We start from the raw sequence: 18,173 nt of genomic DNA, 5'->3' as shown, positions 1-18,173 counted from the left end.
GGACCCATTATAGGCCGGACTCTGTATTAAGGGCTTGGATGCAAAGGTCAATATGATGTATATAGTCCTTACCCTTCAGTAAGTTTTCTGTGTAAGAGGAAACTAGATGGGTAAAGTAATCAAGTGTGGGACTGTGTTAAAATACCAGAGACAAGGTGTTTGGGAAGTGTTCAGGAAGGCTTCTGAGAGATGACATCCAATAGAAAGTTGAAGAAGTACGAGGAGCAAAGATAGAAACATCACTCCAGTCAGACCTAGTAATGTGTGCAGGGTTTGGACATGAGGGGTCAAGGCGTGTTCTAGAACTAACATCAACTCAGTGTATCTATAATGGGAAATAGTAAGAAATGGGGTGAGTAGTCAGTAGGGAACAAATACTGAGGGCCTTACATGACATGCTGAGGAATACGGATCTTGTTCTAAGGACACTAGGAAGAAATTCAAGTATTTAATAGGGAACTGACTTGTGTAGATTTGTGCCTTACACAGACCAAGTTGGTTAAGGGTGATTTTGTCATGTGAGACCTGGAGAGTGAATAGGGTGCTATTAATAATATGCAAGAGGCACATCTGAGACTGTTCCTGGGAAACCAAGTTAGAAGATGAAGGTCACCTTTGCTAAGACTGGCCTAAGTTTGAATCCTGACTCACTTATGCTAACTATCCAACTTCAGCCTGGCACCATAACTTTTGGACTCAATTTTCTCACCTAAATATAGTTTGGGAATTACAATGACTATTTTACCCATTTTATGGAAGTTTTCCAAGAATCAATTCATGAAAACATTAAAATACTTCATAAACTATAAAATGAAGTAAAATAGTATGATATCAATTTCCTGTCTAATTTTATATTAGGCCATGGCTTAGGGATCCTTTCAGAATATGGGATAATTAAGGGACACCTGGGTGGCTCAGTCAGTTAAGGGTCTGACTCTTGATTTCGGCTCAGGTCACGTGGAGCCCCATGTTGGACTCTGTGTCCGGTATTGAGACTTTCACATTTATAATCTCAGTTGCAAGTTTACAAGCTCATCCTTCCAACAGTGGTGAGGTGGGCGGTATTATTATCTTTACTTAACAGTTGCAAGGATCACAACCCAGTAATTTGCCCAAGGCCACAAAGCTACACACTTTTAGAACCCTGATTCTACATCCAGAAGTTTGTCTCCAAAGCTGATGGTCTTCATTATGGGTGTGACTGCATATATACTGCCTGTGTCCTACTCCTTGTTTGTTTTAAAAATACATAAGTACTGGGGTGCCTGGGTGGCTCAGTTGGCTAAGCGTCTGACTTTGGCTCAGGTCATGATCTCATGGTTGGTGGGTTCGAGCCCCACACTGGGCTTGGTGCTCACAGCAGAAAGCCTGGAGACTGCTTTGGATTCTGTCTCCCTCTCTCTCTGCCCCTCCCCCGTTCATATTCTCTCTCTCTCTCTCTCTCTCTCTCTCTCAAAAATAAACATCAAAAAATTTTTTTTAAAGTATGTAAGAGAAGAGAAGGAGCAAGAGAAGGAGCTGTATCTCCTTTGTTTCTTTTCCTAATCACCTAAACCAAGTAAATCTGAGATAATTTAGAATTAGGAATGACAAGAAAAAATATACAATGGGAGCAAGTAATGTTGAGGCCTCAGTAGTTGCCTTTGGGAATCTGCTGAGAAATGACAAAACCCCACCCCGTGCTATGCATATTTTAGGAACTTCTGCAAAGGGACTATTTTAAATTTTTAAATAATGATGAATGCTAAAGATGATGCCACTTGGTATAGGTCAGAGGAACGACTTTCTCTGTGTCCCTAGTATAAAATTAGTTTTGGGTTTTTGTTTGTTTTGCTGATCAAGCTAGAATTTCAATATGGGTAGGTTATGTCTATTATACTGTAATTTATATACTCTTTTAAAATATATCTCTGCTTTCTGTTTGTTTTTTTTTTCTTTAAAAAGTAAAATAAGGCCAATATTAAATGAAAACTGTTAATGTAATATTTTAGCAGAAAAGTTAAGTTCTCAAATATAAGGGTGTTTACATTCCTCCCTCTCACATGACAACATGTTCCAGTGTATTTCACTTTGTGTTTCATAAGGTAAGCCCCCAGCTTGTAAACTCTGTTCCACGCTGTTTGCCTGCCTGTTATTACCTGGAAACTTCATGTAAGGCTCTGCACCCATATGCTTCTGTGCCTTCTTTTAGGATGTTCTTACTCCTCTCTTTTTATCTGTGTCTAGCTGGAGTCCTTATCCTTGGTGCGACACTGCCCATGTCATTCATGCATCCCTTGGGTTACCTTTCACTTAATTTCTGCTCTGCTTCTTTGGCGGTTAGTATAAACTGTCTTATATTATCTTCCAACTCCTTGGGAAGATCTCCTGTCTCTGTCTCTACGTTGTGAACCCTTTAAAGCTATGGGCCAAACAGGTCACTGTCGTGGGATGAGAAACAAGAGCCTTAGACACAGAATTTACTGAGAGCTAAGCATCTGTGATAACCCTGGTTTAAAACCATATCATAACTTGGAACATAGTTTGTCTTGAAATATGTAAACATGGAGTCACTTCTTTTTTTGCCTCTTGTGCAGTAATCTGTCTTCTTCTGATCTCTAGTTACCTGTTTCATTCCTACTTTTCCCATTTGTTCTTTTCTAATATGTCCTGAACTCATTTGTTACCTTCTACTTATTTTCAGCTCCTCGCTCTTTCCTCAAATTATCTTCAGTTTTTAAATATCTGCTGGTAGTCTCTTAATAAACCAGAACTTTACTCTTTGCCCCCCACACTTCAGAACATTATGAATGCTACAATTGCAAACCTTAAATAATTTCAGATGTTGTAATATTTCCTTTTCTAAAAATGTCATTTTATTCCTCATTCCTGCCTCTTTCTTTAATTCCAATATTTTAAATTCTAACTTCAGCAAATAATCTAACTAGTTGGTTTCCCAGCCCTTTCCCTTCCAACAAAGGGAAGCATTCTCTTTACTTTTTCTTTTTTTTTAATTTTTTTTAACGTTTATTTATTTTTGAGACAGAGAGAGACAGAGCATGAACAGGGGAGGGGCAGAGAGAGAGGGAGACACAGAATCTGAAACAGGCTCCAGGCTCTGAGCTGGACGCAGAGCCTGATGCGGGGCTCGAACCCACGGACCGTGAGATCATGACCTGAGCCGAAGTCGGATGCTTAATCGACCAAGCCACCGAGGCACCCCTCTTTACTTTTTCTTTATAAAATACCCATTTGATGAGGACTTGTTATGCACCAGGCACCATTAAGCTATTCCGTGCATTACGTCTGACTTCTCCAAACTTCTCCCCAAACCCCAGGCTCAGTGTGCCTATTCTGTCCTTGGAGGAGGTACCAAACCCTCCCCATGCTGTTCCTTCCACCCACATCTCACCTTCCAGGACTTCTTAGCCATGAGATTTAGAATAGTTTCCAATTATTTTCTTCTGGAGTACTCTCCTTCTTTCTTCTGTAGCATTTACCCCAAGTTTTCACCACATAGCTATTTTTTTTTTTTTTGACACTGTCTTTAGAGTGAAGCTCTCTGAGAGCTAAACCAGGCTCTTTTTTCAGTACTGTATGTATGTGTCAGACAGTATCTGACACAAAGCAGGCACTCAATTTCTGTTGAATGAATGAATAATCTCATTTAATCTTTATGGTATAGGAAAAAGGAAGGTATTGTTAATGTTGTTGTTTTACTGATGGCAAGTTGCCAAGTCATACACCCTGGCAGGTCAAAGCCTCCAATACACCCACTTTTGTGTCTCCAAAGTTCATTTTCAGTCCAGGGCCATACCTGTCATCATCAAAGCCCACACTTTTAATCCCTCTATCCTGCTGCCTCCTTAGCAAGAATTCTGGATTTAGCCTTCCTTACTTTGATACCGTGGCTGCGATTACTTCTGTGGGATTCCTTTTAGATCACAGGTTCTCATTTCAGTTAATTTAACGTGCAGTCAAATGCCAGGGCTTGGGTTATATTTCCCTCACACCTTTCTTGTCATGTCCGTCCTTTTGCAGAGCTACTCATTAGCTTGATCTCTTTGCTGGGAGTTCAGAACCCTTGTCTCCATCACTCTAGCCCAGCATCTCTTCCTCCCTTCCACGGTCTGTCGAAATGCTCAATGGCTTCTCCTGCTTTTCCTCTGGCTTCTAACATTCTGATCATATGTTCTTTGCCATCCCTCTTGCTTCTGCTTTAAAGCACTTCGGTAGTTTCGTTGATCTAGTTTTTATACCATAATCTTATCAACATCCTTAGCACTTTTCTTTTTCATATTTGTGGAATCATACCCTTCTACAGAGATGTTCCAAAAAACGCCCTAGAAATCTGGTTTACATACTGTTATTTATAGCATTGTAAAGCTATTTCACTTTAGATAAGAAATAGCTTACAAATTCATATCATGTGTTATCATTTTGCCCATATTACAAAATGTCAATTTTTTCTCTTAATAATTCTATCAATAAGTCAAAGCTATTTAGGCTTTGGAAATCTATTTACATCTATGTATCTATATAATTTGAAACCAATTATAAGAAGCTTGACTTTTAATTATTATAACAGACCAATCTAACTTATATAGTCAGATTCTACATATCATAAAAATAAATTTAATTCAGCAATCAGTACAAAAAGGTTCTTCTTTAAAAGAAATAAGTGAGACGTATGCTCTTGATTCAAATTCTAACTCCTGTTGGTATCTTAATATCTTTCTAAAAATATATGTGCATTTCTATATTTGGTCAGCCTGGAGTATAAATGCATGTGTATTTTATATTTTTCCCCCTTGACCACCAGTATTAATGAGAAAAGTAGGTTTTACTTTGCAAAGCTACATTTGGCAGGGGTATACAGAGAAGCCCTGTGTTTTAAGGGAAATCATGGAAGTTAGAAATGGTAAAGACCTTGATGATTAGCATTCATCTTCTTTGAAATAAATGATGACTAAAATAGAAGAGCAGTAGTTATTGGACTTCCTAATTCAGCTTCACTTTCTCTCATAGGAGTCCAGACAAAGGCAAAATGTAGGGACATTGGCAAAGTAGCTAGTGTTACATGTACTAAAATAATTTAAAACAAAGGCAAAATGAACCTGCAAAGAGAGTTACTGGAGATAGAATATTTAATCTGGAGGAAAATGCAGAATAACCAGACAATCAGCATTCATTGGCAGAAGGTGCTTATCTGTGATTTGCCTGTTTCACTAAAGGCAAGGCTGTAAGAAATTGGCCTGAGTGCTGGGATAAGGGAGAATTCAGTGCAGATTCAAAATGAGAAGAGACTCCTCAGCATTTTGGATGCTGAACATCCAAAAAGGTCTAGGCTGCTGGCTCCAAATATAACATGGCATGCTGAGCAATGATAATGGATGACTTTCCCTGGCCTACATGACATGTAACGGGTTTGAACATCAGGGAAAAGGGAAAAAAAGAAAATAAGAAAAAGAGGAGAAAATAACGGAGTGGCGAAGGGGCAAAAAAGTATCATGATTCACAGTGCCATAGAGGCAGGGCTGTCGCAGATGTCTAATGTTCCAGATGTATAAATGCCTCCAGACAGAATTATTAGTAGTTGATGAGCCTTGGGGCGCCTGGGTGGTTCAGTTGGTTAAGCATCCCACTTCAGCTCAGGTCATGATGTTACAATTCACGGATTCAAGCCCCACATTGGGCTCTGTGCTCTTAGCAGAGCCTGGAACCTGCTTCAGATTCTGTCTCCCTCCCTCTCTCTCTCTCTCTCTCTCTCTCTCTCTCTCTCTGCCCCTCCCCTGCTCACACTGTGTCTCTCTCTTTCTCAAAAATAAACACTAAAAAATTTTTTTAATATTAAAAAAAAAGAAACTGATGAGCCTTGAATTGTAAAGACTCTATTAACATGTCAAGTTATCCTCAGACAGGGGCAATGCCTTGAAAAGGGTTAAGGATGAACTAACACACATGTTTATCAGTAAAGCATGATAACACCAGGTCCTTGAAAGACAATAATGATTATAGGAAAATGCCTTTTAAAAAAGTTCTCAATTTTGCAGTTAACCATTGCCACATAGAGTTGGGTTGCTGTTAACCCATACTATCCATGATCCATGATTAAGTTATAGTTGTGGTGGAATTACTAGGTTATGTTTAGTTGACAGTTTACTCGAAGTTGGGTATATATTGACCTAATCAATACTTTACCTCTTCTATTATGGTTAATTAAATGGCTCATTAATCTCTCAATGTCACCATCCATTGTAGGAAGCATGCCAAACATTTGAAAATTCCTCATTAATGATAACACACATACTGACAGATTAGATATAGGTAAAGGTGGACAGATTTAGGCTGAAGAATTATTAGGTGAACTATAAAACGAGGCAATGCTTTACTGCCAGCACTATGAATCTTTCAAATGGTAATTGGATGCACGTGTTAGCAGCAGTAAAAAGTCACTGTCCAGTTGTCCACCTTACATGGGAATCTACTCTGAGTGTCTTCTTTGATTTATTGTTCCAATTAGAACACAGTGTTCAAAGAAAGAACACAACTGACCGGACTTAAAGGCAAGGGAGCCTTTAAGGCCATTATTGGATGGCCTTTAAGGCCATTGGTGGATGACCTGGCTCCCTTTTAGTTTATCTTGAAACTTTCTATTTGTGTAAAATCTGTACTGATTAAATATTTGCTTTTAAACTGATTCTATAAAGCATCAACATTTTGTATCCATTAGCTCTTGATCAGAGTATCACTGGCTTCCCAAGATGCAGGTATATTTTCTTTCACTAATTTTAAAGGCCTATGTCTAGGTTATTACTTGTTATACTGACTGACTGGCACAGGCAAAGGTTAACGGGCAGTGAAAAAAAAGAGTGCCAATTATGAAAAGTAAATATTTTTAATCTGCAAAAACAGGTAACAAATACCGTTGGTCAAATGGTAAGTGTAAATGATCTTCAGTGATTGCAATATACCATGAAAAATGAAGATATTTCTGTATAGAGGACTTGAGACAAAATGAGGTCCATTATTTTCTAAACTGTGATAAAGCTGTATTAAAATTACATAAACATAAATCTTGTGTCCCATCTTGCTGGAAAATTAAAAGAGAACTTTAATTTCTGGGAGGGAAATACTAATATTTTACTTACTTACATTAAGCAAATATCAACTATTAATGCTAACAAATGTTGGAACAGTAATACTAAAAACGTCATCTGAATTACTCCCCGTTGCAAAGTTCACAGAATTAATGTTAAGATAGATTAAAATCACTTTGAACTAATACACATGTGTTACTCTTCCTTCTGAAGCATAATAAGGAAATATCATTGGTACTACAATTTTGGATAAGCATACAGGCATTTAAGGCTTAGGAAAGATGTAGATATTCCCAGGCAGCTCATAAATGTGAGGAACATTAGCTCCATTTCAAATGAGCTGTCAACTTTTTTCCAACATTTTGGCTTGTGGAAAGTCAGGCGTTTGAATAATAAGTAGGGTTTGCCTCTGCACAGGAAGGTAACTACAGGGGTGTAAAGTGCTCCTTCATGTTCCACTATAAGTTCATTAAACAGTTAAAAAAAAAAAAAAAAGAACTCGAATAAGCCTTTTGCTCTAAAGCAGGCAGTAAAAATACAGAAGAAAATATGCGTGCATTGGGGTTTCCCTCATTTAATAAGACAATTTTTATTTTAAATTCTGTGCCTCAACATCATTTTGAAAACACCTGTTTTTAAAGAGTGGTCCATACCTTTGCCTCATAGATTCCTGAAATACCCAAGACTAACCTAGAGACTGGTGTTTCTGAATTCTCATACTCCACTGTTGGCATGTGATTTCTGCCAACTGTTTTCTTGGGTTTCTTCTAGTAGAAGGTTATAAATCAGGTTTATGAAGAGGAAACTGGGTAATTGTGCATTTTTAATGGATTTATGATAAAGCCATCAAAGTGGAGGGTCCATATGGTAGGAATGCGGTAAAGGTAACGGGACAATGTCATGTAAACATTAAATACAGTGCTTCCACCTTCATAAATCCTCAATGTGCATGATTAAATGCTGCCAGTTATAAATTATGCAACCAAACTCTAGAAACAGCCACAACTTAAATAAGACACCAGTGGAAGCCATAATTTGTATATAGGTTTTCTTTTCAAAAATCCAAAATAAAATCACATATTAGGAGATGATATTCAAGTCCCTATTTCCCTCAACACTTCCTTTCTCACTTTAGGTAACTTCCTACAATCAGCCCCAGTCCTGATTTAAAAGTAATCATGCAAACCTTTAATCCCAGACAGTAATTTGTCATTTATATGTGGTGAAGTACCTTTTTGATTTGCAGGCTCATTTTAAAGCCTTCTTAACATGTATATAGCTTTAGGTCTCTAAGATTTTGCCCTTTTTAGAGTCATATATCAGAAGTTTCTGCAACAGCCCACTTTCACACCGGTATTTACAACCAAATTATTTTATTACATGTGGGAACAATTAAACATTTTGCCCTCAGCTGTAAACAATTACGATATACAATGACATTCATGGATTTTCTTAAATGTATTCCTAATGCCCTCTGTTAAGAAGGTGAGATCCGTGTACATGTATTTTGCGTTTCCGTAAGCAAATATATTCCCAAACAAAATATCAGAAGAGGTATTTCACCTAGAGAATGCACTAACATTGTCTGATGCCATGTCTGCATAGCCACCTGCAATGATAACCTTTAACATATTTCACTTCTCTTCCCCTCTCAATTCACTACTATTCCAGCGTGAACCTGAAGAACCGTTGGTGTTCATAGCAAGAAGCAATTAAGATTTCGGATAATTTGTTTTTTAGAGTTTTGAGATATCTAATTCTAATATATTGGTATCATTGTTGCCAGTAACGGAGGTAAAAGGAATAACGTAATCAAATAGATGTAGGCTTGAATCCTGACTCTACCAATTTCCACTTGAATGACCTTGGGTAATTAACTGTTTTCAGTGTATTTTTCATCTTTGAAAAAGTATGGATAGTTAATATCTAAATTATAGGACTATTATGTGTCAAATGAAATATATATTTGAAGAAATACGGCACTTACTACACAGTACATCCTGATTTCTCTATTGTAGCTTAATCGCCTTTCCTGCAAAGACTCATAAGCACTGTGGCTTTCCATTTTGAGAATATCCATTTTTGGCTGTCTCAAGTTTAGGGATACATTTTCTTTTCACTAGACTCCTCTTTTCTACCAGTGACAACCATGGGAGAAGCCCACAGCCCACTCGCATCCAGTCCCAGTCGCAAGGGTACCCAACAGCTGTATCCAGCCTTTCCAGGAGTCCAGAAATAGAGCTGAGTGGTAATGTTTCAAGGGCAAAGCTCTAGATATAAAGAGTGATAAAACAAACTTAAATGAGCCTAAGCATATCTAGTGACAGATACACCACAGCTATTCTAAATTATTCAAGCTTTCTTACACTTCTAGCAGGAGAAACATAATTCATCTCTGCTCCCTTTATTCTGTTTTCACATAATGACAAAAAAGCAAACAAAAAATCACCCTCCCTTCCACACACACACATAAATGTTTGTAATCACCCCAAGCACATATAATATTTTTAGAATCATCCAATTTCTGGGAACCAGCTTTGGAGGTAGAAGTTAAAAATGATTTTGCAATGCTTATGGGTGATTTCCTTACTTCCCTTTTGTTAGTATTTTGCTGGCAAAAAGCCCGTAGAACAGTTGTTTAATTACCCAGGACATCCCAAACATGTCACCTCTCAGATAAGCTGTTACTGTATTTTAGCAGCAATAATACTAGGGTCAAAAGTAACAAAGAAAATTAAGCTTCAAATAAGCAAACCTCAAAAGAACAGCTTTGTGTATTGAAAATAATTAATAACTTGTTTAGGAAAATGTTACTGAAAAGTGGTTTTTGGACAAGGAACTGACACTCTTCAGAAATCCTAATATTTAACAGGCTACCATTTGGTGGGCTGGCCGGCTGGTTACCCTGTAGGCATGGCAAAAGTTTGTTCACATGTAATTATGCAACATTTAGACAATATCTTAATGATACCATGTAGTTCAGCTGAATCAGTCCAGCTGGAAATTGTAGGAGTGTTCTGATTACCCAGCCACATGTGAAATTAAGGCTTTTTCAACCTTTACTTTTCACTTGCTATGTCTTGATACAGATATTCTTGGAAAGCCTAAATTATTTATGGTTTAACATTTAACAGAGTAAACCCCACCCCCTCTCATTTTCAACCATTGATGAAGGTTGCATTTTCAACCATTGATGAAGATTGCATTGATGAAGATTGCATTACTACATAAGATATTATATTTTAATAAGGACTATTGGTATGCTTTATCATATGGAAGGGATATTATTCTATTTTGGACAATTGGGATGGAAACTTTCCATACTAGTTTTTATGCAATAAAAATCAGATACTTTTCTCTTTGCAGATAATTCTTACTCTAAAAATATAATTCAATGTATACCCCTAGCAATCACTTTATTAAATAATCACACATGATTATGATTTTAGAAAATAGTCATTTCAGTTGTATAAACAAACTAATATAGATTGGTCCTTGCAGTAAATCATAAAGATACTTAAAATATGCCAATAGCAAAATTAAGTTAGTATCCAAAAAAAGGAATTTTGCTCGAGCTTAAAACTGAAAATTTATTATATTTATCTCCATGAACTAAAAATACACAGAAGATTTTCAGCCCATGGGGATTATTATTTTTTATTTTTTATTTTTTAACTCTCAGCTCACTCTTCAGCAAGTGTTTGGCTCAGTTCTTCCCCATTTTCCTACCTGGATGACACCGTAACTATTTTGTTTTAGAAGTGAACAAAAGTATTAAATTTTTAACCAACAATTATAACGTCTATACATAATACCTACTGAATTCAGGCAACAAATGACTTTCAACCCAAAGAAATCATAATGACATTATTTCAGCCACTTTCTATGAATCAGAAACAGAAACAGCTCTAGTATTAAATGTAAGATGGGTACGTTAAAATACTTTGACAAGTATTTTTATTACTTACAAACTTATTGCTAATTTTAGTAAGTGGAAGCAGCAGCAGCAGTTAATGTCAAATGTATGTGGATCTCCAGAGAAGAAAACCCAGTTTTAATTCTTATAAATCCTTATTTAAAAAGAAAATGCTAAATTCCGATTAACTGTCTTTCCCATTGGTACCAGATACTTTTCTGGGCCAAGGTGTCTTGGAATGTATGACCCATGTATTTAAGTTAGTTGGCAAGAAATTCCCAAATGACTGATACTTTAAGGTCCCTTAAAGAGGTGACTTGGAAGAACCATTGAGATAATGCTAAATAGTCATTAAAGATGTGTAAATGTCATTGTCTACTGTCTTCAGTGTGCCATTACATAGCCTCGGGCTCCTTTCAAATAGCAGTCAATAGAGGGTGAATAAGTCTCACCACTTGAAAGTAACTAGGAAAAGAAGCCAACAGAGTAATCTGGCTTTGCTGGACTGATTCAAGAAGAGACACAATATCCACCCCTCCTCCTCCAGTTCTCCCTCCCCCTACCCAGCCCACAGCCCTGCAAGAAAGAAGAGCAAGAGGTAAAGAAGGAAAGAATGAGAGAAAGGAAAATGGAAAGAAATGCAGAGGTGGGGTGGGCTGGGGAGGGGGTCATAATTTATGTATACAGAGCAGAAAAGTTCATCCAGTGGGACAAACTATAGCCATGGAAACAGACTTATGACTTTTACTTTGAAAATAAAAGAATGACAATGAAATTTGTGTGAGGTCTGTGTGAATCCAGTCCCAGATGTTTACAATGCTGTAGTAGTATGGCTCTGCAATATGAGAGGTTTCAGAAGAAATGAGTACAACAGGACACCACAAAGCAGCGCATATGCCATTGACAATGCAGACATGAGCATCATGTTACCAAGAGAGAAGGCAGGCAGAAGACAAATAGCGGCGCTGGTGCCTGAAAAGCTAACTTCACGGACTGCAATCACTCAAACCAACATGAGGGGCCAAAAAGAAAAAGAAAAAAAAAAAAAAAAAAGAATCAAAACCAGAGAAATGTTTGCACTCCTGTCTAGATAGGTAGTGGGTAAAGGGTTGGGGGTGGGGAGCTAGTGGAATTGACTTTTCTTTCTTAAATAAGGCTCCCATAAAGCCCCTGTAATTGACAGCGGATAATTATTTTCAGCTTGAGGAAGCTGTCCCAAAACTCTTAATAAGATTGCCAGCGAAAAGAAACAAAATGTGTTTACTTGAGCCATTTCCAGAAGGGAGGGAGAGGGGACCTTGGGATGAGGTGCGGAAGGGCGACGGAGACGGAGAGGGGGGCATCTATGAATCTCTGCGCCTGCACTACTCTCCAGCGCCCTGCGCGGTCCAGGTAATGACAAGCAGCGGAGACAGGGCAGCTAGGGTGGCTAGGAGTGGGGGGGTGTGTGGAGGGAGCCGCGCCAAGGGTAGGGGGTGCGGCGGCACAATGTATGGGGGTGATTTAGTGTGAAAGTATTCCACTTCATCATTTTACAGGGGTTGGGGACGTAAATATTTAGCTGGCCACATCTGGAACAGATTTTCCCCCCCTTGTGGGGTGGGGGGTGGATAATTGGAAGGAGGGGAGCGCGCATTTGTAACTTACTGTACGGGCAGTTCTCCTTCTTGGTACCGCTGACCTTCCCGTTCTTCTCAATCTTGAGAAAGTACTTGGTAAAAGAGAACAGCTTTCTCCAGCGGACATCTCCTTGGAGGTGATTGTAGCTCCGCACATGCCTCCCCGCACTGGAAGGAGAGGAAAAGGAGGACGAGGAGGAGGAGGAGGAGGAGGACGAGGAGGAGGAGGAGGAAGAGGAGTTGGTGGCCTCTGGTGACACCATGTCCTGACCAAGGGCTTGGCAGGTGACAGGGATTGAAGACACCAAGAACAGCAACAAGAAGCAGCAGCAGCAGCCGGGCAGCTGGGGAAAGGCTGAGGCACAATGTGTCAGTATCCATTTCCACATTGTACTGGAACTCTCGGCACTGGAAATTGTCTCATCAGAAGGAACATACTGGAAGGGTAAGACCTGGTGCGAGGCAAGGAGACAGCTGGAGGTGGAGGCCGCTGGTTAGCTCCCTCTGGGCGCGGATCTGGCCAGAAGTGAATACACCAACATCCATAACTCCTCGGAAGGGCCGGCTGCCTCTCCTGGCTCCTTTCTCGGATCCGCTGCCGCTGCCGTGAGCCTCTCGAGTCTCCCGGTGAATGGTGGATGTGGGTGGCCGCAGTAGCAGGAGCTGGTGGTGGTGGTGGCGGTGGTCACCAGCGATCTTCACTCCACCCGGAGTTACTTTGTTCTCTTCTTCACGCCTTTCTTCACCATGTTAGATGCAAAAAAAAAAAAAAAAAAAAAAAAGTCTGAAAAACAGATGACAGCACGGTGAACAAAACCCACAGAGGCTGGGGGAGATATCTGCGCCTCTCTGAGGTTGGCACCTTCTGGTCCCTCTGCGCAGAGCCCCAGCCTGCTAGCCGCCTTCAAAAAGCGCGTCCCTTCGGAGTTGTCAGGGCTGGAGGCGGCTGCCGGTCGCCGTTGTTTGCTTCCCCCCTCCTGCTTTCTCTTTTTGGTGGTGCCTGTTGATTTGAAGCCTCCAGAAAGTCACTTCTTGTTTGGGGGGAGATGGCGGTTGGTGTTTTGTTTGGCCCTACTTCCCTCCCTCCCCACCCCCTTCCTCTGGAAAGCCCGCTTGTAAACAGGTTGCAGCCAGGAGTCCAAATGTCAGTGATTCCAAGCCCGAGGTGGGCTCTGCCTCCGCTGGTCAAACCTCATTTGCAGGGGTGGAGAAGCGGGGGGGCGGGGAGGGGGTCAAACGGCGGTGGGACATCTGAAACCCTCGGCTGCTGGGAAAGCCAGGAGAGGGAGGGGGAGGGGGCTGGGAGGGGGGGGGGAGAGCAGGGGAGCAAGGAGGAGAGGGCGCGGTGCCTCCGCGCGGAGCTGGGGGCTGCCGGGTCCCTGCCTTGTGGCCCCGCGGCCGCCGCCTCCGCCCGCGCCTCCAGCTGCGGGGAGTTGCTGTGAAGTGTCCGTGTGCTGGCTGCGCTGGCCGCCGGCGCGAGCTGTAGCCTCAGGCTCTCCGAAGTTTGCTGTCTTCCAGCCTGAACCAGTCCCCTCTGGGGAGCCCCTTTCTCACTTGTTTTGCAGCGTAGGATCCCCCCCCCCCTTCTTTTGGCCGTGCAGTACTTGAGAGCCACCTGGAGCTTGGTGCTCGGCTGACTGTTCCCCCCTCCCGCCCCCTCTGGCTCCCAGAAGGAGGGGAGGCCTGGGGGAGAAAGCAGAAGATGCTGAGGATAAACCTTCCAAAGCAGCAGATTATAAACTGGTCGGAGTGAGCCCAGAGAAGGGAGACCATAATTAGCTTCTTTTCCTCCTCTTCTGCCAGCTTCCAAGGAGGTCTCTGCTTTAATGAATCACTGATTTCTCGCTTCCGTTGCTGAAGTAAAAAGTTCACACTTTGGCCCTCTCTGCCTTTTAAGCTCAGGGAGATTTATCGTCACCCTTAAAAGTCGCCTCTCTCTTGGCGCAAATGAAATCGGGGACCGAAAAGACCGATTTCTAATTGCTAGCATGAGTCGGTTATTGAACCACGCGTGCACTTCAAAGCGAACCCACTTTACTGAGATTGCGAAGATTTAACCATGCGATTTGGCCGAATTCTGCTGTTTTCTATGCGATTTCCTTTGCACCCTGTCATAAAAGGGGCATTTTCTTTTTTCTATCTTTACTTTCTATGTTAAGAGAGCTTTGTTTTGCAATGCAAGTGAACTACCAGTCTCCCTCTCGGTTCCACACCACCACCTGGAAACACCCTTACTGCTAGCAGTGCCCACAACCCAGGTGTAGACAGAACCAAATCCCTGGCTAGGAAGCCTTGCCAAGAATTAAGAGGCGCGAGAGGACACTACTAGCAGAATTGGTTCCAACACGAGTAAGAGAGAGTTCCTAGAGGCTCACTACTAGAATTTCGGTGAACGAGGGAAGGCTTAACTGGAGGGAGTTACTGAAGATGTAATGTAAAATATTTAGCTTCTGTAAGGCAGCTGGACATTAGCCTTATGTGGAAGCATATGAAATGGCCACTATTTTCTATTTCTTGACCTTCCCAAGTGGCAATTTCATATGGTTCAGCTTAATCTTTAGACTGCTGTTCTAAGATGGAGAATCGCTTCAAGGTGAACTTGGGAGTTTGACCTCTGCAACTGTAATCTGGAGAGAACTAATCAGAAGTGCTTGTGTATATACTACAAGCCAGAATCCCTATAGTGTGCGTTTGACCTTAGTCTTCATTGTGAACCGAACAAAATTCGAAGAAATAAAAAATCTAGCTTTAGAGATGGGCATTAGGAATGATTGCTCAATTATGTTGTTTAGTGACCTGAAAAAATGACTTTATATGCATGCGCTTACATTTTCCTATGCATTCAGGGTCTTTGAAATAGAACCCTGTAATGCTAGAATCAGAATTTTAATTGCATTGTTTGTAACCAATTGCAATGCTTACTGAAAAGATTTTGACAATGTGAATACCACAGTAGGGTTTTTAATTTAATATAATCAGTTCTAATTTCTGTGGCTATTAATTGGAAAGTTAAACAAATAAAGAGCATATGTCATGTGTATGCTTAAAGTTTTGTTCTTTCACTAAAGCATGGGTGTTTAAAAATGAAATCACTGTGCTAATTTTAATTTTCTAGCTCACAGTTTTATACCTGAGCTAACAAATGCCTGAAAGAGTGTAGTGTTTCTAAGGGACTTGAGTTTCAGTCCAATTGTTCAGCAGAATCCAAATGTTTGAATTGACAACTAATTAAAACTACATGTTGTTTTTAAAAATATGTTTGATGAAACCATACAGTAAAGATTCTGCTGTGAAAAGTTACAAAGTACAGGAAGTTATTATTTTGAGGTTTCTCTACACTGGGCATCAACCCTATTGATGCCAGCTTGAGATCCTTTTAATTTTTTTTAAAGCTCACAATAGACACTCCAACTTTCTGCTCCAGCAGAGAAAGCTATTCAGATCTTTGTGAGAAGTTTTGTGTTTTTATTCTGTTTGAAATGGGGGGGGAAACACATCGTCAAACTTCCATATTAAAATCTGGTTGCAGCAGGTGCAGTGTTTAAAAGTTCTAGAGTCCTCTCGCCGTTCTTCTGTACAGCGTGATGACAGGAAGGGCATTTACAAAACAGCCCAAAGGAAAAGCTGACATAGCTTTTTAGATTATATCTCATTCTTCTTTTTCTTTTCTGTACAGCCTTTCTTTTATAGCACAGTTGAATCCCTAAATACTCCACTGCTTTTCATTGTTAGGTCACCTCTTAGGTTAGCCCGAGAAAGCCTGAGAAAAGTTCCACAGGAAAGATGCACTATTTAACGGAATTCAATCTCTCCCAATAGATTTGAATCACTAACATAAATGTATGAATGTAGATTATATCTCTGTAATGAGGCCTGAATCATTCTCAGTTACTTCAAAGGACTGAAATTCTACCTTCCTTTTTTAGCAGCAATAATCAGGTCTTAATGGGTTCCTTTATTAATTGTTTCTCTGCAACGATTGAAAAGGACAGTACAAGCTTCAGATTAGAGTGGTACCTACTAATTCTCAAAGGCTGTGTTTCTTTTTTTTTCTAACCTCTGGAAGGCATGCTTTATTTCTATGTCCTAAACATATCCAGTAATATTAGATTAAGTCTTTATTGGAGGAAATAGATGTGGCCTTTTGTTTAATGTGATGCCTTGAGAAGTTATTGAGGCTTTTAAAAGAAAGACCATGGCAGCAGCCACTGAAGAATCCTAAGCTGTAGCTATTCAGCCTCAGAGAAGCAGTTTGCGTATGTACTTCCAGATCCTTCGGTAGCTCTTCTGTTTGAGCAGTTTACATTTTAAGTATGTATTTCCTGGATTCTTTATGTTGCTTGGCACTATCTGTGGCTCAATTACAAGATGTGTGTTCTATTATGTGTGATGTAATTGACAGTGTCAGTAAGCTGCTTCAAATAATAATAAGTCAGGTCAAAAGTCAGCCAGGCTGTTCTACAAAGTAGACATGTGCAGGCCTTATTTTGAAGTCTGCAGTTGTAGTCTTCCGGGCTGTGTGTCCCAGCTCTTACTCCCTTTCCGATATGGAAGAGGCCAGTTTTAAGGCATTGTTGGAGCTTCTGGTCTTTCCAGGATGAGGCTGGAGATGATGCGTATAGTCAGTGACATTTGGGACAAATCAAACAGTGATATCTTATTTTTTTAACAACGGGTTTCAATTGAAAGGGAAAGAGGTCTTAAACCACAGAGAGCAGTGCAATACTTCAGAGCTAGTGGGAACTTTAGCAACAGACAAATCTACCTCATTCATTTTATAGCTGAATGAACAGATGCCCAAGTTACTCAGTGATAGAACAGAGTTTAGAACTCAGGGGCTGAGTCCTAATTTTAACAATCAGAGGCTGCTGTCCTAATTTTTTTGGTAACACCTGCCTTGTCTGTTTTCTCTTTCCCCCCCTCCCTGCTCCTTTCCTCCTTATCAGTGACCACTCATCACTCTAATATGTCAGAGATGGCAGAGTGGAAATGATAAGAATGGTTAGGAGGCTTTACTTACGCAAAACCAATATATGTTTGCTGGAAAAGATTAGGCAGAGAAAAGTAATAAAATAGCTCTGTGTTGAATTATTGAGTACCAGTTAATCAGCCAAATAAATATTGATATATATTTGGCAAAGGGGGGCTTTTTTATCAAAACTCGTGAAATGAACACAATTAGAAAGTAATGCATGCCATGTATTTTCAATGATTTTTTTCTATATAATCTGGATGTATAAGTTCTCCTCTAGGAAATCCATGGCATCTTCAAAAAAAAGAGCAGATTTATAATTGGATTCTGCCTTCTCTATTCTAAGACTAAATCTCCATAAAGCAGTGTGATATTTCAAAGCATAGGTATTGGCTTAACTATTTTTTTTCAAAATTTGAAACTAAATTAAATGTTCTATTCCCAAGCTTTCGGACAGACTTAATGATCTGTTGTGGAGAATAAAAAATGGCCCAGGTAGTGACAAAGATCTTTTGAAGGGGAAAAAAAAAAACAACTATATAAGAATGTTTAAATTATACAATAAAACGGGGCGCCTGGGTGGTGCA

At 40.0% G+C, this 18,173-nt stretch overlaps 1 protein-coding gene across 1 annotated transcript in view; it reads right to left on the bottom strand.

Annotated features, from left to right (window-relative positions):
• FGF10 (fibroblast growth factor 10) overlaps positions 1-13,003 on the bottom strand; it is a 79,607-nt gene extending 66,604 nt beyond the window's left edge. The window contains exon 1 of the mRNA XM_047073743.1: positions 12,643-13,003. Within this exon, the coding sequence (XP_046929699.1) occupies positions 12,643-13,003 (361 nt within the window). The remainder of the gene's footprint in view (positions 1-12,642) is intronic.
• Between the last annotated feature and the right edge of the window lie 5,170 nt (positions 13,004-18,173).

The sequence above is a fragment of the Lynx rufus genome, unplaced genomic scaffold, assembly GCF_022079265.1.
Source record: "Lynx rufus isolate CCGP_SWC_20201006 ecotype Redwood Valley unplaced genomic scaffold, mLynRuf1.p SCAF_1, whole genome shotgun sequence".
Taxonomy (NCBI): Eukaryota; Metazoa; Chordata; class Mammalia; order Carnivora; family Felidae; genus Lynx; species Lynx rufus.
The sequence above is the reverse complement of the archived record's forward strand: the minus strand, read 5'-3'. Positions and strand labels throughout refer to the sequence as shown.